General features: G+C 40.9%; 1 protein-coding gene across 3 annotated transcripts in view; it reads left to right on the forward strand.

Moving 5' to 3' along the window:
• The first annotated feature begins 2114 nt into the window (after nt 1-2114).
• AMER3 (APC membrane recruitment protein 3) overlaps nt 2115-27770 on the forward strand; it is a 222366-nt gene continuing 196710 nt past the window's right edge. Inside the window, exon 1 of one of the 3 annotated variants that reach the window (XM_069213707.1) lies at nt 2115-3241. In XM_069213707.1, the coding sequence (XP_069069808.1) occupies nt 3192-3241 (50 nt within the window). In that variant the 5' untranslated portion in view covers nt 2115-3191. The remainder of the gene's footprint in view (nt 3242-27770) is intronic. The other 2 variants (XM_069213708.1, XM_069213709.1) reach the window with 2 other exon arrangements.

The following is a 27770-nucleotide window of genomic DNA, read 5'->3' on the forward strand; positions in this document are numbered from 1 at the left end:
ACCTACACGAGCATCTCAGCTTCCATGTTCCCACCAGCCAGCCACGCTACGCCAACCTCGCCCCCGTCCCACGCATCCACCTTACCACAACCGGTGGCAGATCCTTCTCCCACTTCGCTGCCAAAACCTGGAACTCCCTCCCCGTCAACCTACGTCTGACCCAGGACCTCCTGACCTTTAGGAAATGTCTCAAGACCTGGCTATTTGAGCAGTAGCACTCCCCTACCCCTCTCCCCCTAGCGCCTTGAGCCCCTATCGGGTGAGTAGAGCGCTTAACAAGTGATTGATTGATTGATTGAAGGCATGTTCCCACTTCTGTTGCTGCACACCTTCTTATGAACAAAGAATATTTTGAATTTGGATAACATGCTCTAAGAACTATGGACAGTTTCACAATATTAATGTGAGATACCAAGCCTATAGTTCTGAGGAAGGTTCTTGAACCCAAGGTGGCAGTATTCAAGTGTCAAAAAATGTCAGCAGAAGAGCGAAGCAATATATATTGCTCAAACCTCCTATTTTTGAAGTTGTGATGGGACGACGCCAGTAATGCCATTTTTAGCTCACCCCCTCACAATTTAAATGGAGGTGTGACAGTTTAACAACATAAATGTTAACTTAAGGGACATAACCTAACACAACCTTGGAACCCAATAACAAGGAGACTGTGCAAACAGTGAGTGAACAGTAGAGCTCTTGGATACTTTCCAGATCTAGATGTGGAATTCACTGCTGAGCAATACCACACCAGTTAAGCAAAGTTTCATTATCCTGTATTAGAACATGAATGTTTGATAATTTCATAAGAGGTTTGGCTGTTTCAGATGTTTATACCTACAGTTAGTGTTCAACAGTCATTTAACTGCTCTCAATCTCTTATTAGTGTGTTAGCTATTTGGAATAGTCAGAATTGTCACACTTATAAGAATACAATGGTTAGTAATTGTATTTTTACTGTAACTGGCAGCAGTTACGGCCAGGAAGGGGTGCGGGGGCAGTGCGCGAGCAATAAAAAATAATAATAATAACAATAAACCGCCTCCTCTCATCTTTTTCTCTCCCACAACTAATCCTGACGCTTCTCTCCGGCTGTTACACAGCATGAAAAAAGTGCTGCGATTGGCCTGAGCAGGCAGACTTGCCTCTCACGGAGAGAGTGGGGCACTGCGCTTGGTCTCCACCTGGCTGTAAAATACAGCCGGGTGGAGAGTTTCTAAGTGCGCATGTCAATTTGGACAGCCTTGGAAACTGTTGGACGGCCAAACTGACATGCCCACCACTACTTTTTCACTTGTTGACGTGAAGGATGCTTGCTCCGCCCTACGAAAGCGGAAAAATAAAGGGATAATAAAATGCTTGTATTATCCCTTTATTTTTCTGCTTTCAGCAGCGGGGTGACGCACCTCTGCCACTGACTTGCAGAGTTAACTGCAGAAATTGGTGGTGCATGTGGAAGTGGCCACCTAACAAGGTCCCTGACACTTATTATTTAACAAATTAAGCACTGCATTTGTTAAAGTATTGCCAGGAACCACTGTCACCCTGGTTCCTGTCAATGCTTTTTGCAGTTTGATGCATGGCTCTAGCAAGCTTAAGGAACCATTCAGCAAACTATTTTCTTTTTTATTTTCGAAAGGTAAAGCCAGCTCCTGGATAATAAAAAAGGCATTGCTCCCCACACGCTTCTGGAAAGTAAAAAAGGCAATGCCCCCCTCCCACTGGGAGACCTCTCCCAAGGCAAAGGAAGCAAATTGTAGTTTTCACTGCCTCTTACCAACACAATTTTCCCGGCAGTGAAAACTCACTTGTAATTCTGCCCATCTAAACTAGGTGGAGTTAATCATGGTAGAGATGGACCTAGCCTCTGCCAATATTAAACCAAAAGTCAGCTCCCATTTAAATCAGGTGGGTGGACCACAGTCTTAACAGTATGGATACTCCGTTGAGGTTGTGATAAAATATCCATACCCCTCAAGATATAAATTAGACCCTCGATGTTCCATACGCTCATTACAGTATACAGTGTAAAAACCGTTTTCCTTTTCACTCGCAGCATGGTTGAGGTTGTTTGAATATGTGTCTCGAGCGCATGTGCCTATATGATGCGTCAGTCAGGTCGAACCACACATAGGTGGGGAGAACAGGCACAGCCTTAGGTGGGGCCCCCAACAAAATCATCGCACAAGCGGCAGCTTTTCAAAGCAGCACTCGAAGGACATGAGCAACCCGAAAGAATCCTTCTATACTGCCCAACCCGCTGGAAAAAAAGACAGCCGCCGGAAGCGAAAGAACAAATCCGATAAACCAGCACCAGCAGGGTAAACCACGCCGGGAGCAGCGAGACCACGAGGCTTGCGCGGCAGATAAGCTGCGCCCTTCCTTCCCCGCATCTTAACAAAGAACAGTAAAAATGGCAAACAGCTGGTGAGACGCAGGTTATCGTATTGTTTCCTCTCGATGTGACGAGCGCTCAGGCAGATTTGTGGGCTGTATTTTGCCTCTGCGTTCTGCACACCCCAGTGGCACCACGGGTTGGTAACAGCGCTACGACAACATGGTACTGAATAGAACATAGGGATAGGGGTGGTCTGATGTTAAAGAATGCTGTGGAGCTTTTAACCTTAGTTCCGATTATTATGCAAATTCAACCCTGCGAGAACCTCGTTTGAAATTTGTGTTTTCTCCACGAAATGTAGTATTGTGAAACAGAAAAAAGCAAAAACAAAAAAAAACGAAAACCTGTAGTGTGCTCAAACGCCTTTCTTGTCTGTTTTCATAATTCCTAAGGTTACTCGTATGACCTCGCTGCTACCTGCAAACAGCCCCCGCATTTTTTATCCTCTCCTAAATCTACATTTGTGTTGTAGGGACACACATAGTAATTCATTTTCTGACCTCAAAGGCAAGGCTTAATTGCTATGGACGGGTGTAAACTCGTATGGCGATCGGAAGATGTAATTGGTTACCTTTAATCCCTTTAGCCACCCAGCAAATTCGTCCCAACAGGATTTGAACCGGCGACCTGGCTACTGATCTAAGTAGTACATGCGCAAGTCTCTTGACTGTATCGGAAGATGAGAAAGTCGTCCCCTTGTTTGTTGCCTGACGCCAGTTGATTTCCCGCATTCCTGCATTCTACCTTGGGTTCCCCAGAGTAGGGTAGCAACAGAAGCTGCAGCATAAATTACCGAATGTTTTCCACCATCCCATCTCTGAAGAAGACGAACACACGGCTGTGCGGGTACTGACCTTTTTACTGAAATCTACCCTCCTCCTCTTGTTGCTAAGGTATCCCCGTGGTTTGGAAAGCCTTTTATTTTTTGGTATATTGTACGTCTTTTTATGGTTTCATTTTGCCACAGAAGCATAGGAAATTGGACGTTTGTGTTCATACTACGATCGCTTCATTGCATGACATCTTTTTTTGTTTATTGTTTAATTTAAATCGTGCATTCGTATTGGACTGTTTGTCACGTTTACTGTATTTTAAAAATGAGTTTTTCCCCATTTGATTGCTGGGGAGAGCAGAAAATACAGATAGATATAAGTGTATGCGGTACATTCAAAGGGATGGTGGCATAAGTGTATGCGGTACATTCAAAGGGGTGGTGGCATAATGGCAAACTAGTCAGTTTATCAACCGGGCTGGTGTCTCTGAAAGGCCGGTGTCAGACGTCTTACATATAGATGACTCACTCCAGCCCATTTGACCTTCCACAAATCAGTTTAAATGTGACATTGTGGTCGTGGGTACAGCTATGCAGATTGTTGCTGGGTTTACAGCACGATGAGAGAGCGTACCGCAAAAAGCTGTTTTAAAGGACCACATCAATGTCTCTACGAAAGGTTTTCCTCGCTGTAAAGGAGTTCGTCGAGAGACAGTGGGTGATATGTTTGAGGGGTGTCTACAAAGAAGCCTTAATTCACTCACTTCCTTCTAGCCTCCTTGCAGCAGTGAACCTATACAGCTTGAGCGCGGTCGTGAAAGCACATCTTCTCGGCAATCGCCATCCCATATTCCATAGAGGGTTCACATCTTAGCAAAGGGGTGGAGGGTGGGGAACTCATGCAGATGAACGGACCGTATTTTAGATTAATACAGACGCGCAGGATCCCCAAAAAGAACCCTACAAAGTTGTGCACAGTATGCTGTGATTAAAAGACGTCTCCTGGAAAATGTAAAGTATATGCCTTTTTTTAGGTCGAGATTAAGCGTACGGCCTCTTGTATATACTTTAGTATATACTTCGAGCATAAGCATAAGGCCTCTTGTATATACATTAGTATATACTTATATACTTCTTTGTGGGCTCTCTGCTTTTTCATTGGTTTGTTTCAGTGTTCTTAAAAAATCCTTGCTTGCTAGTGGTCAATCCTTGTTCTTTGTCCCACCTTTTCCTCAGGTGCACACTCCCCTGGAGCATGGCCCTAGTACTTGTACCCTTCCACTTGTGTCTATCTATGTAGCATCTGGTTAGGACTACTTTTTTCTTAGGCAAAGACAATTTGACCAGAGCGCTGGATGTTTAAAGTGGCTATAGTCAGTTTCTCTAATCAGGGTTGTAAATTATTTTATTTTCTGGTTACATGTGCTGTGGTTTCAAAGATCGAGGTAAAATGTTAGAGCTGTTTTCTGGGAGGCCTGTTTCAACCCCTGGTGTAGTGTTATTTACTTTATTTTTCGTTTTGTGTCTCTGCATCCGGTGTGTTCGTGAGAGTGTTTGTTTTCTTCTTTCACAAGGAAGTGATGATCAGTGAGACGGAGAGAGATTTGCTAAGCGTCTGCTGGCACATGCTTAAAAGCAGTCGAGCTGCGCGAAAAAGCCCCCAGTGTAAACCATCACTGAGCAATATATATATAATAACAACAAACGTGAGGAAGCCGGGCGCTTATCTCCTCTCCACGCCAGGGAGAAACGCAATAGCTTGACCAAGGTAGAGAGAACCAAATACAGAGAGAATAGTTGCTGCAGGGCTTCAAAACCCCTCAAGGCAGGGATCAGGATACAATATAGCTCATGCCTCCACCTCGAGTCTAAATCAATCCCAGGAAGCAAAGAGAGAGGGAGGGGGACATAAAATATAAAATAGTTGACATTAAATTAACTGATGAAAGAGGCTGCAGGATTGATTTAAAACGTACAGATACCTTTTATGACATATTTGTGTGTCTCATTGCTCTTGTGTGTGAGTGTGTGAGGGGAATCAGCTTCTCTCCAGCCTCCAACTTGCTTATTGCGCCCTCTCTCTCCCTGTGCACAAAAGCTGATTTTAATTGGTGTGATTAGTTTTGATGTAACATTTCCGTAGGCAGTTTCTGCAAATGGATGGAGTGTTTCTTTGCGAGAAGAGCGGGAAGCAGATTATAACAATTATAAGGCTTGCCGGTCACCCCTCGCTCCTTATCATCTGGACTTTGTCGCGCCGCACCTAGGGTCGCAGGACTTGTTGATAAAGAGGCCCGCCCCTCTGGGCCTTCTTCCACTCCTGCCACTGTCTCTGTGCGATCAAAGGAAGAATGATAATTTTGGCGCTGAAACACAATCCGATTTCCTTCTCACCTAAAGTCCCAAAATAACGTGCTGTGATAATAAGCACACAGGGAGCCCCATTCTGTCCAATAAAGTCCAAGGCAGAGCCTGCTGGCCACACACACACACACACACATACATTTCTTTCAAAACGAGAGGCAATAGATGCAACACAGTTTTTCATACATTGACCCACATCATTTATTGAACAATCACAAGCCGATTTTCCAATATGAAGGTGGTGGTATTCGTGCACAAGGTTCTTTTTACCTCTGTATTCTGAAACTTAATTGAAATCGTGCTTCTAAAATTTTTAGCAAACCCCCCTCCTCCACCGAAGCATCACAGGAGCTAACCATTTCTGTCTTGAAACTGTTACCATATAGTTTCCTCAGAATGGTCTTTGGTCACACGCTATCGTTGTTAGGGAATAAAGCAGTAGAGTAGCCATGCCCCCTTATCAGTTCGAACAAGGACAACAGTTTCCAGATTACTTCATGTCACATCATACCACTTTCCCAGTCCAAGCCTTTGACAAATCTTTTCAGGTACTCTAGTCCAGTTGAAATTAACTAAGACTACAACTCCAAGCATGCGCTAGTAATTAAAAATACAAACCTCGAAACAAAACCTCCTGGTGACTTGAAGTCCCATGCTACCAGACCTTGTTGATTTTGATCTACATGGGCAAGGTTATTGTTAATTCTCAGGGCCATTTAACCAAATGGCATTTTTGGGGATCCAGGCATGACAAGTTTTGAAGCTCCCTGTTTGGAGCAATGTTGAATTTTATTACCTGTTTTGCGCTAATTGAATCCCACACAATGGATATACTTCCTAATGTATACATTAAACTTTCAAAAGTGGGATCACATAAAACAGCTGAATTATGTCTTGACTGGGACCCCAAAAATCCCCAGAATGACAATGGTGATTCGAGGAGAGCATGAGATACAAAAATAGACAGAGGTTGGACAGGGGCCCACCTTCTCAGTAGGGCCCTTTAAAGGTGGGGGCCCTGGGCAAGTGCCCATTCAGCCCACATCTTAAAACGTTTTTGATTTAACCCCACATCTTCTGCAAGCAAAGGGTGATTTCTTATTTTATTTAAAAGATTTACTTCTCTAAAAACTATCTCTTGAAGGGCACTAAATAAAACACCCACTACCGTACTGTACAAATGCAAAAGCTGGGCTTAATGGGAAGTTGCAGTACATTTTTAAAATTATGGTAATATCCTCTTTTTCAATCCTTCAAATTGCTTCACTGGGCTTTCAAATGGTTCAGGTCCGCAGATACCTTTTTGCTCCAAAATCAGGAGCAACATACAGTATGGTGAGTGGCACGCAGTCCATATTTGACAGGTGGACTAACGTCCTGTGTGACACTTTCAGTTGGTCTCTGATTTAATCAAATGCACTTTGTATAGAAGCACACATAGGTCCATGGGAAATATTAAATTATGAATCTCACAGTTAAGAGTGTTGTAGACTAAAACATCAGTTGATTGAATGTGTCACAAATGACATGGCAACACTAGCAGTTTGGCCTGTTGGAGCTAAATCAGATGTTGACATTTCTGAACTTCGGTCAGAATTTGACATGTCTGTTGGTGCATTCAAGACAAAAATCTTAGAAGTTGCTTTCAAAGCCAATATTTCTAGAACGCTCCAGTTTCCCAGTTCCAGGTGTGTAACTCACCCAGTGCAATATTTTCTCTTAGGTATTTGGGAGTTGTAGTCCTAGTGACTTTTTTTAATTATCAGAACTACAATGTCAAGATGGCATGGAGAAACCTAAAATGGATGAATTACTATGGCATGAAACTGTAAAACCTGAAACTCTATTGAGAATAATAAATTGTTTAATACATATACCAACAAGACTTAAATGCTACCATTTTATGCAGGAAACTGCGAATCTCCATGGTGAATGCATTTATGAAATGCCAACCTGCTTCCCTTGTTCTTTCTCCATGTCTCTTGTGCTTTCTTTTTGTCCTTATGCCTCAGGTAAATGGACCATGCATAGTGCCTCATAGAGGTGAGAGAAGGAGCACTTGCTAATTTAGTGTTGGCGTGGCCCAAAACGAGTTACCCTAGACACACCTCTGACACAGCAACCTCTTATGATAAGTACTTCAAAGCACTCTAAATTTTCAAGTGATATGTCACTACTGCATAGTTTATTTTCTCAAGTGGCAGCCCGTAATAAATGTGTGTATGTGTTTTTTTTCGCTTAGTGATGCACTGCAACATAACAACTTATTAATGTGGTGTTTTTTGATTAACCTACATTTAATAAATAAAAAAAACCAATATAAGAAAATCTCTGCTATATGGAGCTGGACCTGAATTACAAAACCTAAATACATAGTTAATCACAGTTACGTTTAGAAACAAAATAGATGTTAAGCATAAGATATATTCATTTTACTGATGTTGCTCTTAGCAGTAGACCATCTCCAACTAGACTTGTGAATGCTGCCTCATTGATGGTGTAAATGCCCAGACATTGCTAATGCTTTCTCAAGTGTTTTACGCCCGTGTCACCCAACCCTTTAAATAGACACAAAACAAGAGTTAACATTTCAGCCCATGATCACAAAGCCTGCAATTTGTGATGCCTACCATAGTTGGGTTCCATGTGCCCCTCTAACGGAGTTTGTAAAAACACACAAACCCTCACAACCTGTTGCCTTGTTACTGTGCGAACTTCTCAGGAATTCCAGGGCAAACAGAATACTAAACTTGGATTTTGACAAAAAGTGCCTGTTACAAATTGTGTCCTGGTGCTTACCTAACTAATGAGCATAACAATGAGCATCAACAAAACCTTTTAGCCTGTGCCCTCAGAGTGGTGAGGATGAGCAGTCCAAGGCTTACTCATGGAGGTGGCCTGAAGTTAAAGACTCACAATGCAGGAAACTAGCCAATAGAGGTTACTAATTCAAATTTCTAGCTAGAAACCAGTGTGTAGATGTCAATTCACCAAAATGCTAGGGGTAGCAGATGTGACATCATACACCCTTTGAGTTAAATAATGCTACAGGAAGTGACATATTCTGTTATTTGGCCCTGAATCGTTTCAGGTAGTGTTGTGACATATCCTTAAACATTAAATCCCACTGACATTACAATAGTTGCCACCGTTGAAGTTTGTTAAAAACTGCATGATTAATATAACAAAAGGACACGTACATAATGTCTGTTTTAGGTTTCACCTCTGTTAGGGTGTTAACTTGCTATAGTAGAAGATTACCTATTTCTGTATGTAATACATGATCCATTATGAGCTTGATTACAAATTTTGTTGTAAAAACCACCAAACTTGCAAATTAGATAAATACACATTTTGAAGGTTTGGTAAACAACAGGTGTTGAACTGATTTAGAGTTTTTACCACGTACCAAGCAGTTGGCAGTTGGTATTGACATGTGATAAATACCAAATGTGTGCAATTTTATGGATATGGTAAATAATACACCCAATACATAGAACATGCACAAAACATCACAAGTGCCCATTTTCAGACATTTGGTGTTCCAGAACCGAGCTCACCGTCATGCAGGCTGTGCCAGGGATCAGAAGAATCTTTTTTGCACATACCGTGTATATACTTCACTTTGCAACCAGCACACAGAAAGGTCCTATACAATCTTTTTATCACTAAAGAAGTAAGAACATTTCATCATGCCCTGCTTTTTTTGCTTGCAAGGCCCGAGTGCAGCTCTGCTGCTGTGCTGTATCTGCTGTGTTTGAGGGAAGCTTGCACTGCTGCTGTGCTATACTTGCTATGGGTGAGAGAAGTTTGCACTGATGCATGCTGTATCTGCTGTGTGCGAGGGAAGCTTGCACTGCTGCCTGTGCTGTATCTGCTCTGTGTGTGGGAAGCTTGCCCTGATGCTGCCTGTGCTGTATTTGCTGTGTGTGAGGGATGCTTGCACTGCTGCTGTGCTGCATCTGTGCTGTGTGTGAGGGAAGGTTGCACTGCAGCTGTGCTGTATCTGCCGTGGGTGAGGGAAGCTTGCACTGCTGCTGCCTGTGCTGTATCTGCTCTGTGTGTGAGAGAAGCTTGCATTGCTGCTGTGCTGTATCTGTGCGAGGGAAGTTTGCATTGCGGCCTCTACTGTATCTGCTGTGTGTGAAGGGCGCTTGCATATTACCCTCTCTGTGAGGGAAGCTTGCATTGTACCTCTTCTGTGAGGGAAGCTTGCATTGTACCTTCTCTATGAGGAAAGCTGCATTGTACCTTCTCTATGAGGGAAGCATGCATTGTACCTTCTCTTTGAGGGGCACTTGCATTGTACCATCTGTGTGAAGGATGCTTGAATTGCACTTTCTGTGTGAGGGACGCTTGAATTGTACCTTCTGTGTGAGGGAAGCTTGCATTGTACTTTCTGTGTAAGGGAAGCTTGCATTGTACCTTCTATGTGAGCAAAGCTTGCATTGTACCTTCCCTTTGAGGGAAGCTTGCATTGTAGCTTGCATTGCACCTTCCATGTGAGGGAAGCTTGCATTGTACCTTCTCTGAGAGGGAGCATGCACTGCTGCCTGTGCTGTATCTGCTGTGTATGAGGGAAGCATGCACTGCTGTATGTGAGGAAAGCTTGCATGGTACATTCTCTGTGTGGAAACCTTGCATTGTACCTTCACTTTGAGTGAAGCTTGCATTGTCCCTTCTGTGTGAGGGAAGCTTGCATTGTCCCTTCTGTGTGAGGGAAGCTTGCTTTGTACCTTCTGTGTGAGGGACGTTTGCACCAGTTTCTAAATAAACTACCTATCCCTCTCTATCTTGCTTTCTATCTATTGTATGCAGCTATCACCAACATATATTCACCATGCCACATAATTCCACTACACAAATACTCCATACCACACAATTCCACACTGCTCAATTCCACAAGTAACAATTAAAATATAAACCACAAATTTCCACTCCACTCCACATACATCCCCTACACTCCAAACCAAAACACATAAATAAAAAGACATTGTCATTTACAACACCAATCGCTCTAACTCTCGCAAATGCGAGACCTATTGCATTGCAAATGCTTGTTTTCTTTACCTGGAATAGAGCATTGCATTCTGCATATAAGCGTCATGCTACCACTTAAGGATGACCCTTTCTTTTGTATGTCTACAGCCATCCATAACACTTGAAAGATTTATTAGAACAGTTCAAAGATTAACCTCTAATGCTATTTTGAACAAAGCACCCTGCAAAAACCTCTCCAATGCCGGCAAATCTGAGATCCTATTCTGGTATACATGTTGGTAGCCTTTACCATGGTGTAGAAATGCTCGCTTAATGAAAAACGTGTTCTGTGGGTGTGTTTGGATACTGAGGGGGTCATTCTGACCCCGGCGGGCGGCGGGCGCCGCCCGCCGGGCGGAAACCGCCCAAACACCGCCCCGCGGTCAAATGACCGCGGGGAGCATTCTGACTTTCCCGCTGGGCCGGCGGGCGATCTTCAAAAGATCGCCCGCCGGCCCAGCGGGAAAGCCCCAGCAAAGATGAAGCCGGCTCCGAATGGAGCCGGCGGATTTGCTGGGGTGCGACGGGTGCAGTTGCACCCGTCGCGATTTTCAGTGTCTGCCAAGCAGACACTGAAAATCTTAATGGGGCCCTGTTAGGGGGCCCCTGCAGTGCCCATGCCAATGGCATGGGCACTGCAGGGGCCCCACGACACCCGTTCCCGCCAGCCTCTTCCTGGCGGTGTAAACCACCAGGAACAGGCTGGCGGGAAGGGGGTCGGAATCCCCATGGCGGCGCTGCTTGCAGCGCCGCCGTGGAGGATTCCCTGGGGCAGGGGAAAACCAGCGGGAAACCGCCGGTTCCCCTTTTCTGACCGCGGCTTTACCGCCGCGGTCAGAATTGCCCCGGAAGCACCGCCAGCCTGTTGGCGGTGCTTCCTCTGCCCTCTGCCCTGGCGGTTACAAACCGCCAGGGTCAGAATGAGGGCCTGAGTCTTAATATACAGCTGCACATTTTATCTTTGGGCTATGACAGGTTGCCTGAAACCCCCTGATGTGACCCATTCTTCAGTGTTACGGTGACACTGAGAGCAATACCATGTATCCATTTTTATTGCTGGCTAAGCACTGACTTACATTTTTTGTCTTAGACTGCAAGATCCTTTTTAGGTTTGACGTTAACCAAGGCCTTTTGTTTTCATAGCACTCTTATTAAATACATAAGTACATGTAGAGGGCTATCAGCTTTTTAAATTAATTGGTCTTTCATATTTTGCTTCATCCCATCACATCATGCAGCATTGGGGCAAGGGATCATTCCACTTTATCCATTGGCTTTCTTCACTGTGAGTAAATGCATTTTGCATGTGCACAACCACCCAAAAAAGAATTCACGTTGGTGCTAGGGATGCTGGGCCAAACATATGGTCCTTTGCTTGAAGTAATTTTTGGGGTAACATCACGTAGTATAATTTTTAGTGCAGACAATGCACCTTCTGAAATTAATGTCAACATGTGTTATAATTAATGATTCTCCAAATACTATGGTTCTGAGCTTTGTTTGACCATGTTTTTTTGAGGCAAAAGCGGCGTAAATTTACAAAATACAATTGTATTTTGTAATCGTGCATCAAAAAGCGGCGCAAATGCGGCGCTAAAATGTACAAATATGGGCCACAGTTGCGTTTACAGTTTTTTTTATCAGTTTGTAAAGCCACTGTAAAAGCATTATAACTAACGTTTATGAAAAAGTGAACGGTACAGCTATTTCAGAACGCACACAAATACGTACTAAATTCAAACTTTGTGAAATTGCATCACTCCTGTTACCTTTCTGATTAAAAAAAAACATTATTTGTTTAGTTTCACTTGTTGCTGATGATTCTTATTTATCGTTGTTTAAATTAACAACCAAGAACCTTACAGCCAACACTAATGAACGTGCTATTTGGAAAGCTACCGTCTGATACCTCCAGTCGTTTTAACATTACAATGACGAACATCTAACACAAACACGGCCTTGGACTTGACATGGGCAGTGCAGGGGCCCCCATGGACATCCCGTCGCACTTTTTACTGCCTGATTTACAGGTAGTGAAAAGCGCAACAGCTAGCGGGCGGAAGATCGGAGTGGCGTTCTTCCGACCCAAAGTGTTTAAACTCCTAAAGAGGCCCTGAATTTTGATATTTAGTAGATGTACATTCACGTATGGCTATGTGGACAAATCTTTCAAATTGTGTAACACTGGAGCTTGAACATAGGCAATGTACACATTCATATTCCCAAGAGTAGCTTACACTTAACAGGTCATAACTTGATTGAGTTTCTTTGGCTATTATTTCTCGAACATTCATACAGAATTACTGAGGTTGATTGACAGAAAACTGAACATCACCTCTGCATATGGCTTCTCTATCTCTATTCTGAACTGTTGAGCAGCATATTATGTTGTGTGATGTAATTTGTTCATAATGAATTGTCACATTTTCAAAAAAGGTTGATGTACATGCTGCTGTATTACATCTTTCACCAATAGTAGGTGCAGAAGCCAATTAATGATATTGTTATAGCAATTAATTCTATTTGGATTCTGAAACTGATATCCAGTAATTTCACTATGCTTAGGTTTTTCTTTTTTGGTTCTTCTAACTCTTGCTCGCAGTTGTAGGTTGGTACATATTTTCTTCTGAAACATAGTTTTTTTTTTTTTAAACTGTACATTCACCAAGATGAGGTGCTTATGCGTTGCACAAACGCTTGTATTTGCACACACAGGTACTGTCTGCATTAATTCTTGTGTCATCTATATTGAAAATATACAGCCCTGTTAATTGTTTAACATGAGACAGAGCAATGTATGCCACTCCCTTTTTGAATACTGTAGCTCCAATGTTAATAATTGCATAAACTAAAATAGTCCTTGTTATTTGTACATTGTAACGTGTAAGCAGAATAAAGGGGAAACTGCTCTCTGTGGACATATTAACCTTTGATAAGTAAGATAGTAGCCATACATTGAGATTTGTTTTTGTTTTTTCAGTGTGCTCAAATTTTACCACAATAAATTCAATGTCTTCATTGTTTAAAGACATGATATAGTCCACAACAAATCCTATCACTCCAATTACCAGTCCTTGTTGTACATGTAATTTGCAGCGTAAAATAACGCAGCAGTTTTTACACATAAATAAATCTCTCTCTAATCCTGCTGTTTGTGAAACTGATTTCTCCATAGTTTACATTTTTTAGCTAGAGCTTTGCTAATAGGTATGCTGGATCTTTGAGTCTCAACTTTATCCTTGCATGGGAGATGTACAGTTTCTTGGTTTTCCAGCCTTAGCATAGTGTTATATATTTGAGCAGATTCTTGAGGAGTTAGCATTAAGCAAACCATAGGTTGTGATTGGGTTAGAAGGAAATACATAACCTCAGCAGTTGAGTGAAAGTTTGTTAACAATATGCTTGTACGTTTTTTGTTTAGCATAAATTTAGATTCTTTCGTGACACGACTAAGATGAATGTCTTGTAATATTTTAGCATGGTCTTCATCATTAGACTGCTCTATATTTAGTGTTCTTTGTATGATTAATTGATCCAAATGTTTTCATTTCTATGCTTCCTAAAGTATTCTGAGTTTGGTTTTGTTAAAGTTCTATGAAAATTGTTTCACCCTTAACAGACTTGAGTTGTAATAAGTCTCCAAAAACAATAACATGTTTACCTCCAAAGGGGACCTCACAAGATGTTCGGAATACTTCTTGCTTAAGCAAAGGGGCAAAAGCCAGCACAATGGGCCTCATTCCAAGTTTTGGGGAGGGGATTACTCCGTCACAAACGTGACGGATATCCCCTCTGCCGTATTACAAGTTCTGTTATATCCAAAGGAACTTGTAATATGGCAAATGGGATATCTGTCACATTTGTGACTGAGTAATCCCCTCCACCAAACTTGTAATGAGGTCCTTAGTTTGGAAACATGTTGACCATATCTGTGATTACAAGTTTTGTAAATCGTAAATAATTTATTAGCAAAGTTAGTTAAAACCAACGCTAATGACATATTCGTACATTATAAACACTCAAACATGCTCTTGAGTTAAAATTCGATTACACTTAAAAAAAATGGTTTGTCCTAATACTAAATCATACTAATACTAAATAATTTCTTAAAATATTAGGCTTAAAAATGCTTACAGGCATAAATAGACCTACTCAACTGGTTTAATCTTTTCTTTGTTGGTCTTAAGTTCAAGCACTCGCTTACATCCATGAAAAAGTGACTGCGCACCCTAGTTATCAAAATAAAAACACAGTTGAATTTATAAAGACAGATGACACATAATTTAAACTAATTTACTAATAACTAACTAATAGACTAAGATTTACCATTTAGGTACTCATCAGCATGGAGACATTTCGACAGTGCTGGGCACATACAATACCTACTCAGCTATTTTCTCAATTTCTTTATGGGCCTGAACCATGAATTTAGTCCCCCGACAAGAAAACGGGATTGAAAGACCATTAACCAAATAATAACAGCCGACCTGCGCATGAGCATGTTTAGTGACCTTAAAATATTTTTCAAGTACATTCTCCTATATTTTGACAATGCCGGGCACACACAAAAAACATGGTCAAGTGATTCTTGTTTGTACCTGCAAAGTCGACAAGAATGTGACTGTCCTTGCTGTCTCCATGAAGGGACCATGTCTTTGGTTTCCGTCATACCAATCGCTAAAACATAAATTGATGTTTTAATGTCTGGGTAAAGGGTACTGCTAGATAATCCTGAGCTCGTAGAGATTTGTATGATGTCAATATGGTCAAGGCATGTCGTCTTCTTGAGAGCGTGTTTGTCAGTGATTGAGGACAGCAACCTAGAGGCAGCATATGCCTTTCGGTAAAACTCCACTTTACCCAGGCTCATGGCCCATGCTTCTTGCAAGCCTAGTTCCTTAACAGAGTTTTTTGAGTGATGACCCCATGTGCCTTTATTGTTACAATGCTGTTCCTTCTCAATTTTAATCCAGCATAGGTTGTTGATGGTACCAGTCTCTGCTGCTTGCAATCGCCAACAAATTTTAATATAGGCTCATTTACTCTGATGTTCATAATTTTTCAGACCAAATTCTAAGCGTACCTGAGCAGGGGATACTGAACGTGGGATCTGAAATATTGATTTGTAAGTCTTCGTTTGAACTTGGTTATAGAAAGCTACTTCCTTACCCAGCAGTATTTCAGCCCCATAAGTAACAGTGGGCATTAGCCGAGTTTGCATAACAGAAAGCAGATGATTATATGACGGGCAACTAAATTTTCATTTTAATAATTTAAATCCATTGGTCAAGGAGTGGGCCTTTGCTTGAACGGCAGTAAGCTGCGGTTTAAAGGTCAAGAGATGATCCATGGTGAAACCCAAGTATTTGTATTTAGGGAGAACCTCCACCTCTGTTCCATTAATGAACCACTCAAAAGATTTGAACTTCATATCAACCAAACGGACAACCGTAGTTTTGCTTAAGTTCAATTACAGACCTAGCTTAATAATATATGTAGTAAGTGCGTCAGTGCTGTGCTGTAGTCTAACTGGTGTTTGACTGAGCAAAACTATGTTGTCTGCTTACTGTAGCCATGCTATTCCTTCCGTGGCCAAAACCGACGGATGACTATGTAAGGGTGCAAGGGCGTCGGCTAAGTCTGCCAGGTATAAATTAAACAGCATGGGAGCTAGTACACATCCTTGTTTTAATTCATTTGCGGTCTAATTCTATTGGTGACTTGGCCACCCTCTCCAATTTTTACTTGCGCCCAAGTACCCGAATGTAAGTCCATCATTGCGTTCATTCGGCGACAGGGAAGGCCCTAACCTTTCAATTTTTCCAATAAGCGCGTTCTTGGCAAATGGTCAAAGGAGGACATCCGATCAATAAAACACACAAATCACCAACTGTTTCTGAGTCTGGCTTTAGTACCCAGCAGAGCCAGTGCTGCAGATTGGTTGAGGCTCCCATGCCAGCTCTGAAGCCTGTCTGACTTTGTGGTAATTATTGCCTTTCGTATATCCATACCGTTAGTTGTTGCAATAGACAGGCTGCATAGAGTTTGGCTTCCACACTGATCAAGGCTATTAGCCTATAATATGAGGGGGATGCAGGATTTCCTGTCTTACATATTGGGTGGAAGATGCTGCCTTTTCATGTGCCTGGAAGCCGCTTAGTACCCTGGTGATCATTATAAATCAGCTCTATATAGTAAGGAGAGTATGTAGTATCTCCTCTGAAAAGGACATTTGGGATCCCACTCTGACCGGCTGCCCCTTCCAATTTTAGATTCTTGATAAGGACTGTCAACTGTTCAATGTCTATGTTCATTAGAATGTGTTCTTGTTCAATATCAGATGGAGATGCATCTTTTTTCAACTTCACTCTTAAGCCAAAGTTTGACGTTCTTGGATTATGATGATTTACGGCCGGAGAGACCCCCTCTCCCGTGATGCTCTGGGAGTGAATACATTGTTGATACGTGGGCCTCACACGTGGCTGTATCTATACCTGCATTCACATGTCGATTATTACCCTGGCATAGAGGAGCTTAGTCCACAGATCTTCATAATATCTGTTTTTCCATCCAACAATTTTCTTGTATTTAGCACTTAGTTCAAGAAGCCTTGTTTTATCTGTGTTCTTTCCCCATCGAATATCCTTTGCCACATTTTTGTTTCACTAGAGACTTGGGTTTTTAATTTGCACATTGTTCTGTTGTACCATGGGTGCTCCTCAAGGCCACCTTTAACTTTATTATTTGCCTCAATTGCCGTTATGGGAAGACGCTTTTTAACAGGGAATTTGTTCAATAAGGAGTCACATAAATGCTTCCAAGCCTTCACCCGTTCTCCTGGATTCAGTTCTGCTTGTTCCTCCATTCTTAGTTTTTCTTTGAGCTCTTCACTAGACCCTGCACAGCGATACACTTCTTCCATCACTTTCTCAATGCCAGGCTCCTGCCATTTCAGTTTTTTTGTACCATAAGTCACGGGCGCAGATATTATGATATTTGCAGACGGTAGCCGTTTCCATTTGTGCCGTATCTTAATAGTTGTGGGAAGTGGTCACTTTCCGGGCGTACTTGAATATTATATGAAGAGACTAATGGCAGTGCAGTTTCACTAATTAATGTGAAGTCAATTTTGGATTTTATTGTACCACTTAAGAAAGTTACTGGTGCAGAAGGAACGTCCCCTGGAAAGGACGTCAGGTGACACAAGCCAAGATTTTCAAAACTTTAATTTAGATGGATTCCATCGTAAGGTTTTGTACTACCTTTACTCAAATCTATGTTGAAATCACCTGACACAATAAGGGTAGCATCCTTACATTGCCTCTGCAGCATTTTTATGATACTAAACAATATTTCCATGTTTTCCCTATTTTGGACTTTATTCGGATGAATATATACATTGATCAACAGCAATGTTCTGTCAGAACCAGGTGAGTCCTGGGGTTCCGACTTTATTGGTGGCAACCAGTCGATTCCAAGATCGATCAGTTTAATGACCCAGTTAATTTTGGTTGAACAGAATGTTGTGAGGCCACCTTTGGGGTGTCCGAATCTTTGAGGTTATTTTGCAGAGACATCCATTCCAGTGTATCCAAAAATTTGAGTCTGCTCCACCTACCAGGTTTCCTGGAACATGATAATATCGAACTGCTGTAGGAATCTCAGAGCCACCACATCGGTAACCAAATGCTTCAAACCGTGGGTGTTCCAGGAGCATATGTAAATGTTATCCACAATTTCTTGTTTTCCATCAGGACCAATTACGGCTATAGTCGTTTAACGTTTGCCTTTCTACTTGTTTGTGAGTCAAAAGCATACCAATAAAAACTTGTTGGTACGTACCATGATAAAGCATACTTTGGTGCTTTACTATTGGTAAGTGTTCCCGTCTACTTGGGGTAATTTCTACACAAACCTCTCCTTTTAATCCCGAGCCCCCCTTCTTTTTTTCCATGAGCAAAGGGTTGGGGTATCGAAGAGGTACTAATTTCTGTAGCACAATGCCCCATGCACTGAACGTATCTTGATGTGCTAGAACTTCGTCAACAATGGCAGACGTGGCCCAGGATGTTAATGTTGCCTCTTAATCTTTGTTGTTCGGATGGGGAGTAAACTCATCAGTCAAAAGTTCTGTCATGGAGATATGAGCCAGAGACTGAATTGCATTTATTAGCTTTAATATTGTTCCTCTGTTTAAGATATCGTAGCAAGACACTAAAAGTAATTTATCATCTTCCGGAACCACATTGTGACGCAATGTCCGACATCCTGGTGTTCTTATTTGTGCCTGGCTATTTTTACAATTGTCTGGCCAAGCGTGGTGTTCCTTGCTGGAGATCGGCTTATTGTTTCCCACAAGCTGGTTTTGTGAGTTTGTGCGTGTTTTAGCACCTGAACATTTTAGGTTGTATTCCCAATGTTTACCGGATTCCAACCTGGCATTGTACCACTGATTGCCTTGTCCTTGGAGCTGACAAATAGTAAGTCCCTCGTCCAGGGATTCACTTGCAGCCACCTCACCTTGCGTAGGGCTTCCACCCCGGCCCCCGCAAGTGGTTGGGATTTTTATCTTAAATGACTGTTGCTGCTGTTTTGGTTGACTACTGGGAGCAGATGGTTCGATCGTAGGGTTGTCCTCGCTATCCGGCTGTACTTCCATCATCGGACTGGACATTATCCTACTTATTGCCTTGTTACTATTGTCTGTTCCCTCTGGTTCCTTGCTCTGCATGCATTGGATTTAGCAAATGACTTGCATATGCTGTTTTGCTCAACCCCCTTAAACTTCTTCTGTGCTTTCCTTTGTCGTTTCTTTTCCCTTTTCGTGAGCGAAGCCTCGTGCACTGTTGTATCCTTGGTAACTGTTCCCACAGTCCAACCCATAGCAGAGCTTATTTCGAGTGTGCCGAGACCTGACCTACCTTCAGTCATGCTCAAAGTCCTTTCTTGACCGGGAGAATGTTTATCCATTGGATTTTTACTTTCATGTGGGGGGGTCCACTTCGTTGTGCGCAATTTTCTTGTCTACAAGATTTTTATACACCGTATCTCCCCTACAGCCAAAGTGATCTTGTGTTCTGAGAGCCTGTGCCTTTACTTCTTTCAAGATGTCCTTTAAAATTTCTGTGGCCTTTTGTGAATTGTTGCCTATACAAGTTCCAATTTCTCTAAAGCTCTGCTAACTGCTTGACATGTATCTGTATTCAGTTTTAAATATTCTAATTAATTATGATGCTCCACAGGCAGTAATAGTAGACGATGTAAAGTTATTCCTTAAATATCATGTGCAGCTAATAAGTAGGACCTGTAACTACACAAGATAAATTAGAATTGGTAGTTTTACGTACATAAGCTGTTACTACTTTAATAAAAAAATTCACATAATTTATTCCATGTTGAAGTCAATGATCTATAGAATGCATTACCTCTTTGGATATTAGCGGTTGTTCTGAATTTAATTGAGATACCAAGTAATCCATTGTGATACCAAGTAATCCAAAGTTTTAAACCTAAGTTTTCATTTGATCCACTGCATTTTCAGCTTACTCTATGGTAACAATTATTTATTAATTATTTATAGTTATTGGAGTATTGCAACGTGTTTCTGCGTTAAGTTTACTTTCCTCTGCAATTTCTTGTTCTAGCATTTCTAAACGTGTGTGAAATTCAGGAAGTGCAGTGCCATTTTTATATACTTGAAAGGCAACCTCATATGATTAAAAGGAGCCTACACTGTCTTCTTCCTTCCGCCATGGTTTAAATAGTTGTAGACATGCCAAATAGTAGAATTCTTTTTTTGTCCTGTGTTACAACTCAGTTTACAACGATTAATAAGAGTAGCTTTAAAATTATGTATTAAACATCCACTGGTCTAGTTAACTCATCATTTTCCAGCATTGATATTTTGAAATTAGTAATACAGGGCTACTTCATATAGCGATAGGTTCTCTAAAAAAGAACTTCTGTTTGGGTAGTGCGTCCCAACTTATTTGTTTTGAAAATGTATTTTTTATTTGGGTCAAAAACATTTGCAAGATAGTCACATTTTGCTAAACTTTTCAGAACTCTTCCAAGTCCTGATGTCAGCCCTAAACTAAGCCAGTACATTGCCTCTGATTTAGTCTATAAGCTTGAAGAGTCACATGCTTTTCAGCCAGATCGTGAGTGACCTCATTATTACAATTACAATTAAGAACAGATGTATCTGAGTTATGTCCAAACTTAAGGCAATCTTATATCCATAGAAGCATATGAATATGTTTCATGCACTTTTCTCCAAAAGAAATCAAGCAACTCCCAAGGTTTTCTTTTTCTTTTAGTTAGTTAAATATTGAGGCATAGTTTCAAATGTCGTGGTTGAAATGTCTGCAAACATTAGCAGGATCCAAAGAACATAACCCTGTAGGAGGTTTACTGACAACATCTGCAATTCTGTCATTTACTTCTGGTAGAAATTAATACTAAGCTGTCCCATGCTTATTCTGCACAGCTTAAAGTAATACACCATGTAGATGACTCTAACATTCTCAGCATACATTTTAGTTTGCCATGTCTTCTAAACCAGTATTCAGTTGTTTCTGTCTGACATGCCATAATGTAGATCAAGTTATATTCTAGATTTTCGTTTTTGTTGTGAACCTTTTCAGTCGAAATAAAGCATTGTATTGATAAACTCACTGCCTGAATGCAGAACTTGGGCAATAGCATATGATGTCACAGAAAGTTCACTTTTATACAAGAGCGTAGAAGAGTAAGGAATGTTGTGTTGAAAACATAGATCTTCTGAATACAATCAAATTGATTGGTACTTTGATTAAATTTGTACAGGATAATCATCATATTGTGTACCCTTCCCAATGAGGAATAAATGTGGATAACATCAGGCTTCAAAAGTTTTCAGCCCAACCCAAATAGACTCTCCTCTAGCTTCCTTTATCTGATTAAGTTCTAAAGCATCACCCCTCTTCTCTCTTCAGTGTACTTGGTGTATACTGTAATGCTCATAGATTTATTCTGCTTGCTCCTGTTGAATTGGTTCAAACTGCACACTCTCAATTTCATCATGAAAGGATAAGCAGTTAAAGGCCTTGAAGTGTGAAATTTCCAAATCTTAGTAGAGTATGTTGTTTTTCTGAAGGTAAGGTATAGCTTTCTGAACTTTCTCAATACTTATCCGTTGTTGCCATATTTGCCTGTCTTTTGTAGACACTCCATTGACCCAAACCACTACGGGTTCCTCTACTTTGAGCTGTACCCCAAGAGTGTTTATATGTATCTTTAAATCTAATGGTGGAAAAACAACTTTTCCTTTCAGTGGACATTCTAATTTATGTAGCTGAAAAGTTCCAGATTTAGGTTGCAATCTAACAATAGTTTGAAAAGTTTGTACAGTTTGAATTAGAATGCTTTCATATAAATTAAGTTTATTTAGTTTAAATAGGATTGGATTAATCCCCAAATTGTAGTGAATGTAAAGGTTTACAGTTATAGTCTAGTTTTCCTACACAGTAATTGCAAATTATCTGGAACTAGTAAAAATCATATTTGTCTTCCATAATTAGAGTATAAAATACTTCATGCTATTTTTTCTCATTTTCAGTTTTCTCAACCAGATAAATAATTTTAACTTGTTTATGACAATGGTTTCTTTGGCACCAAATGCATATTTTACTAGCTATTTCTGAACTTCTTCCATAATATCCATTTGGAAATTAGTGAGGTCCATTAATATGTTTTATGGTTAATTCTGACTCAAAACAACCCCAACACAAATATAACTTTCAGAAAGACCATGTAGGTATTATATTATGTTGTTCACTTGTGCACCATTACAATGCAGGAGGCCATAATTTAATTGTTCTAACTTCAGTGATGGTGCTTTCACCAAGTATAAAGTGCGCACACGTTTTCTAACTGTTGAAAGATGCGTGGAAAGCATCTTAATGTGATGAAATGTGATGTCACGTGATTCCTGAGGCAAGCTAAGGAATGCCCTTATTGCTTAGTAACGTGCTGAAATATGCAGAGGTCTATATTCTGTAGTAGTTACTTTGTTTTAAGGAGTGATAATCTTCTAAATGGCATCAAAAATGTCCTTAGCTTTCAATGGACATTTGGTGAATTTTGCAGATAAAAGTGCAATTCCATTCGTATACAGGTTTCTGCTTTTTTTTGTCTGACATACCATTGTTACATAATTTTCTTTCATTTGTTTCCTTTTCTATTCCTACTACATGTCCATGTAGAACTTCACAACACCCGCCTTCATTTGTGACTGACAGGACACAAATATTATGTTGATGGTAACTCTCCTCATGAAAGTAGGGTTCAGTGCTTGATGTGTGCCTCCATCTCCCTTCGAAAATGTGACAGAAGTTGAGTCTATTGAGGTTATTTTTACGCATAGAAATTAAATGGTCTAGACTTTTCATATGATTTGTGATAAAATGAACATTTTTCTTTTCACAACAAATCCTTTATTGAAAATATGTTGAGCATATATTTTGTTTTTCAGTTTGTCAGTGTTTTTCCTTATAAGTGGATGTGTTTGAAGGAGACTTTTGAGGACATAAGTTTGGAAGTTCTTTGCCAGAATTTTGCTAATCTTGTCTCTTATTGTAATAAATGTTTTCATTGGCTTGCAATGCATAACTGTTCCCAAACATAGGTCTGGCAATTGTTTTGCAGAAACGTTTATACTATTGAAATAACTTTTTTAACCCCTTTGCAGCAAAGGACGTCACGGTTACGTCTTTGGCTGCGGCACTAAGGCACCAAGGACATAACCTTTACGTCCTTGGACCTGCTGAGCCTCGCCTCCACGCCCCCAGGGCAGGTATGGAAGGGGAATCACTTCCCCTTCTACCCCCGTAGGCAAGGGTCGTTCCCCTAGGGGGGGAATTTATTTTAGGCCATTTCTGCCCCCTTAGGTGCCGATCGGCCTATTTCTATTAGGCTGATCTGCCCCCAGAGGGGCAGAAACCACTTAGGCACCAGGGATTGGTGTGTGTGTGTATGTGTGTATTTTGTTTGGGGGGGGGGAAGCCCCTTGTGCAAGGGTCGTTCCCCATGGAGGCACATTACTGTTGGCCATATCTGCCCCCCTATATTTGTGGAAGGCCCAAATGCCCCCAAGGGGGGCAGAAAGCCCACCAGAAAAGATCTTTTTTCAGAAAAAGTTATACCCCCACCCCAAATAAGTGGGGCCAAAGTTGTTCTGTCCACCAGTGGGTAGATGAGGCAGTTACCCCTGATCCACTCCCTGGGGGCCAGAAAGCCTACTAGATGCCAGGGAATAAAAAAAAAAAAGTGGGGTGGTGGCTATCAACCAGTATGGGCATGGTTATGCCCATACCCCAAATGAATGGCTTAACAGTTTTTCAGCTCTTCCCCGCACACTAAAAGATCTTCTCCCACAGCAAGCAAGAGGACATTTGATTATTGTGGGTTTTGGTTTTACATTTTGGCCATGAGAGCTTGTCTAACTCTCAAAATCGTCCCACTTGGAATGGTGAGGGCTGCACTTTTTGGACTTTGGGACGCTGCTATGTAGAAAAATCCACAAGACCTAGACACATCTGAAAACTAAACATCTGGGTGAGTCCGGGGTGTTGTGCTTCACATGCACCCGCACCATTTTCTTACCCACAATGTCCTGCAAACCTCCAACTTTGCTGGAAATCACAAATTTTTCCCACATATTTTGTGATGGAACCTTCCGGAATCTGCAAGAATCCACAAAATTCCTACCACCCAGCATTGTCACATCTATACCGATATGACCCGCTTCGGTTCCCCCTCATTTTTTACATGTTTTTGGCTCTTCCCTGTCACAGGCACTTGGCCCACCTACACAAGTGGGGTATAATGTTTACCGGGAGGCTGAGGGGAATGTTGGGTGGTAGGAAATTTGTGCTGGTGTGGTGATCCCACACAGAAATGTGGGGAAAATGTCATTTTTTAGCTAAATTTAATGTTTGCTGAGGATTCTGGGTAAGAAAACACTAGGGGATCCACGTAAGGCACACCTTCCTGGATACCCTAGGGTGTCTAGTTTTCAGAAATGTTTGGGTTTGGTCGTTTTCCCTAGATGACTGCTGAGTCCAGGACATAGTGTTTTGGGGCATTTCCTGTCGCGGGCACTAGGCCTACCCACACAAGTGAGGTACCATTTTTATCGGGAGACCTAGGGGAACACTGGGTGGAAGGAAGTTTGTGGCTCCCCTCAGATTCCAAAACTTTGCAGCACCGAAATATGAGTGAAAAGTGTTTTCTTGCAAAATTTTGAGGTTTGCTAAGGATTCTGGGTAACAGAACTTGGTGAGAACCCCACAAGTCACCACATCCTGGATTCCCCTAGGTGTTTAGTTTTCAAAAATGGTTTGGTGGGTTTCCCTAGCTGAACTAGAAGCCAAAATCCACAGTTAGACACTTTTCAAAAAACACGTCAGATTTCAATGTAAAAATGTGATGTGTCCATGTTGCATTTCCTGTCACAGGCACTAGGCTGACCCACACAAGTGAGGTCCTATTTTTATCGGACGACTTGGGGGAAAACAGAATAAAAGAACAAGTTTTATTGCCCCTTGTCTTTCTCAACATTTTTTCCTTCCAAATCTATTTGAGAAATGCACTGTAATTCATATGCTAATATGGAGACCCTGGAATTCAGAGATGTTCAAATAACCACTGCTTCTCAACACCTTATCTTGTGCCCATTACAAAGGTTTTCTTGATGCCTATTTATCACTCTTTATATTTCAGCAAATGAATTGCTGGATCCCTGGTATAGAATGACAACCTATTGCAAGTTGTAGGTCATTTATTGGCTCTGAGTACCTGGGGTTCCTGATGAACTTACAAGCTCTATAAATCCCCGCAGCCAGAAGAGTCTAGAAGACGTAACAGTATATTGCTTTCAAAAATCTGACAGCGCAGGAAAAAGTTATGGAGTAAAATGTGGAGAAAAATGCCTGTTCTTTTATCTCAATTTCAATTTTTTTTTTATTTCAGCTGTTATTTTCTGCAGGAAATCCTTGTAGGATCTATACAAATGACCCCCTTGGTGAATTCAAACTTTTGTCTACTTTTCAGAAATGTTAAGCTTTCCGAGATCCAGCATCGGTTTCACACCCATTTCTGTCACTAACTGGAAGGAGGCTGAAAGCACAAAAAATAGTAAAAATGAGGTATGTCCCACTAAAATGCCAAAATGGTGTTGAAAAATGTGATTTTCTGATTCAAGTTCGCCAGTTCCTGAAAGCTGGGGAAATGTTGATTTTAGCACCGCAAACCATTTTTTGATGCCATTTTCAGGGAAAAAAACAAAAGCCTTCTTCTGCAGCCCTTTTTTCCCATTTGTTTTAAAAAAAAGTATATTTTCGCTGTATTTTGGCCAATTTCTTGGTCTCCGTCAGGGGAAACCACAAACTCTGGGTACCTCTAGAATCCCTAGGATGTTGGATAAAAAGGACACAAACTTGACAAGGGTCGCTTATGTGGACAAAAAGTTATGAGGGCCTAAGTGCGAACTGCCCCAATAGCCAAAAAAGGCCTGACACCTGAGGGGGAAAAGGCCTGGCAGCGATGGGGTTAAATAGTAAATTATTGTAGTGCACTGTTACCAATAGTTTTGTATTGGAGTAGGCATACCTATTCTGCATTTTGCATATCTTTCAATTTACTCTCCCTGTTGTGCAATGCCCATTTTTGTCTTCCTGAGGTAATGTTTTGTAAGCATTTTGTTTAATGTGAGAATCCCTGTAAAATATAATTGTCTGGGACAAATCAGTTTTTGCATCTAATACAGTGGGTAATACTTTGTAAATTACTGAAGTAACTCAGAAAATAAAATACCAGAAAGCTATATATGTTTTTTTATGTACCAAGCCGTTGGTGTTATTGATGATCTTTGTAGTCCAAATTCTGTTTACTGTGTGTGTAGAAATATTAAATGTCTATTCTTCACAACAGTCACCACAAAGGCAATGGTGGTTGGTATTATTTGGTAGCATTGAGCTATGTTTACAGTCCAAGTGCAAATATCAACCAATCAGATTATAGTAAACTTATTAAGTGTATGTGATATCTAATTTTCAATTGGTTTTCACTGTCATGCAATGCACAATATGTATGTATTAATAGGTTGTTTATATAGGTGTGTGTGGCAGAGAAGCTGATCATATAGTATTTTATTTATTCTGTTTGTTCTGTAGTGCTGTACTTGTTTTTATTATCATGTGACCAGAAGTGTGTGTTTTAGAGGAATTTGTAGTAGATGTGGATCTTTATAGCAACAGTCTAGTTTACGTAGCTACATCATTCCCGAACTGGGTAGTATTGTGCTTCATGTGTAGCCCTCAAACTTTGTTACTGAATCATTGTCCGACTTTCAAAAACTGTCAATCTCAAGATGTTTCCTATTAGCCAACTATGTAAAGTAGCTTATATCAGTGTCTGAAGTGGAGTATTACTTATTCTTGTATGAGTGGAGATGCAAGATGGTTCAAGTTTGGGTTGTTCGCCATAGATTTATGTTTTGGTCCAGAGAGCGTGCTAAGACATTCTATTTGGAAGGTAATTTATACTTGAAAAGAGGTTTGAGATGGTATCAGTCACCCCTCTACTTTTTTCTCTTAATGCATGTAAGCATCAACACTTAATTTTTCACCACTGCGTTGTTAATGATATTGTATTCTCATGAGGAACGAGACTGGAAATAGAGATGAAGGGCAACTTTTCCAAGTTAATGTGTATGTTTCCCAACACTCTATTTATTTTCCAACATTTGCCAGAGACAAAAGTTGAAGATGTCTTTCTTAAAATGCTGCAACGTTTGAAAAATCTTGCAGACATATTAGCAAGACTGTTTCTGCATTTCTGAGAGATCATAGAATGTCCTCTATTTATCATTTAAATATGAAATTGTGTGAAACTGTACTTTATGGTCCAGATAGTCAATTTCACCAGCTATGGCAACCATATTTTTCTTTGAAACTTGAAATGTTAGCTTATCCAACATATCTAAGTTTATTTTCTTGTTGAAACAACCAAAGCCTCCCTTTGACCTGCTGGGCTTTCTTCCACCCCCACACACACACTGCTGAGCTCGTTTTTGGCTATTTGGGGGAGTTCATGCTTAGGGCTCAATATCTTTTTTCCAGTTAAGGTATACACGTCAAGTTTGAATCCTTTTTTCCC

This window comes from Pleurodeles waltl, chromosome 11 (genome assembly GCF_031143425.1).
Source record: "Pleurodeles waltl isolate 20211129_DDA chromosome 11, aPleWal1.hap1.20221129, whole genome shotgun sequence".
In the NCBI taxonomy this organism is placed as follows: Eukaryota; Metazoa; Chordata; class Amphibia; order Caudata; family Salamandridae; genus Pleurodeles; species Pleurodeles waltl.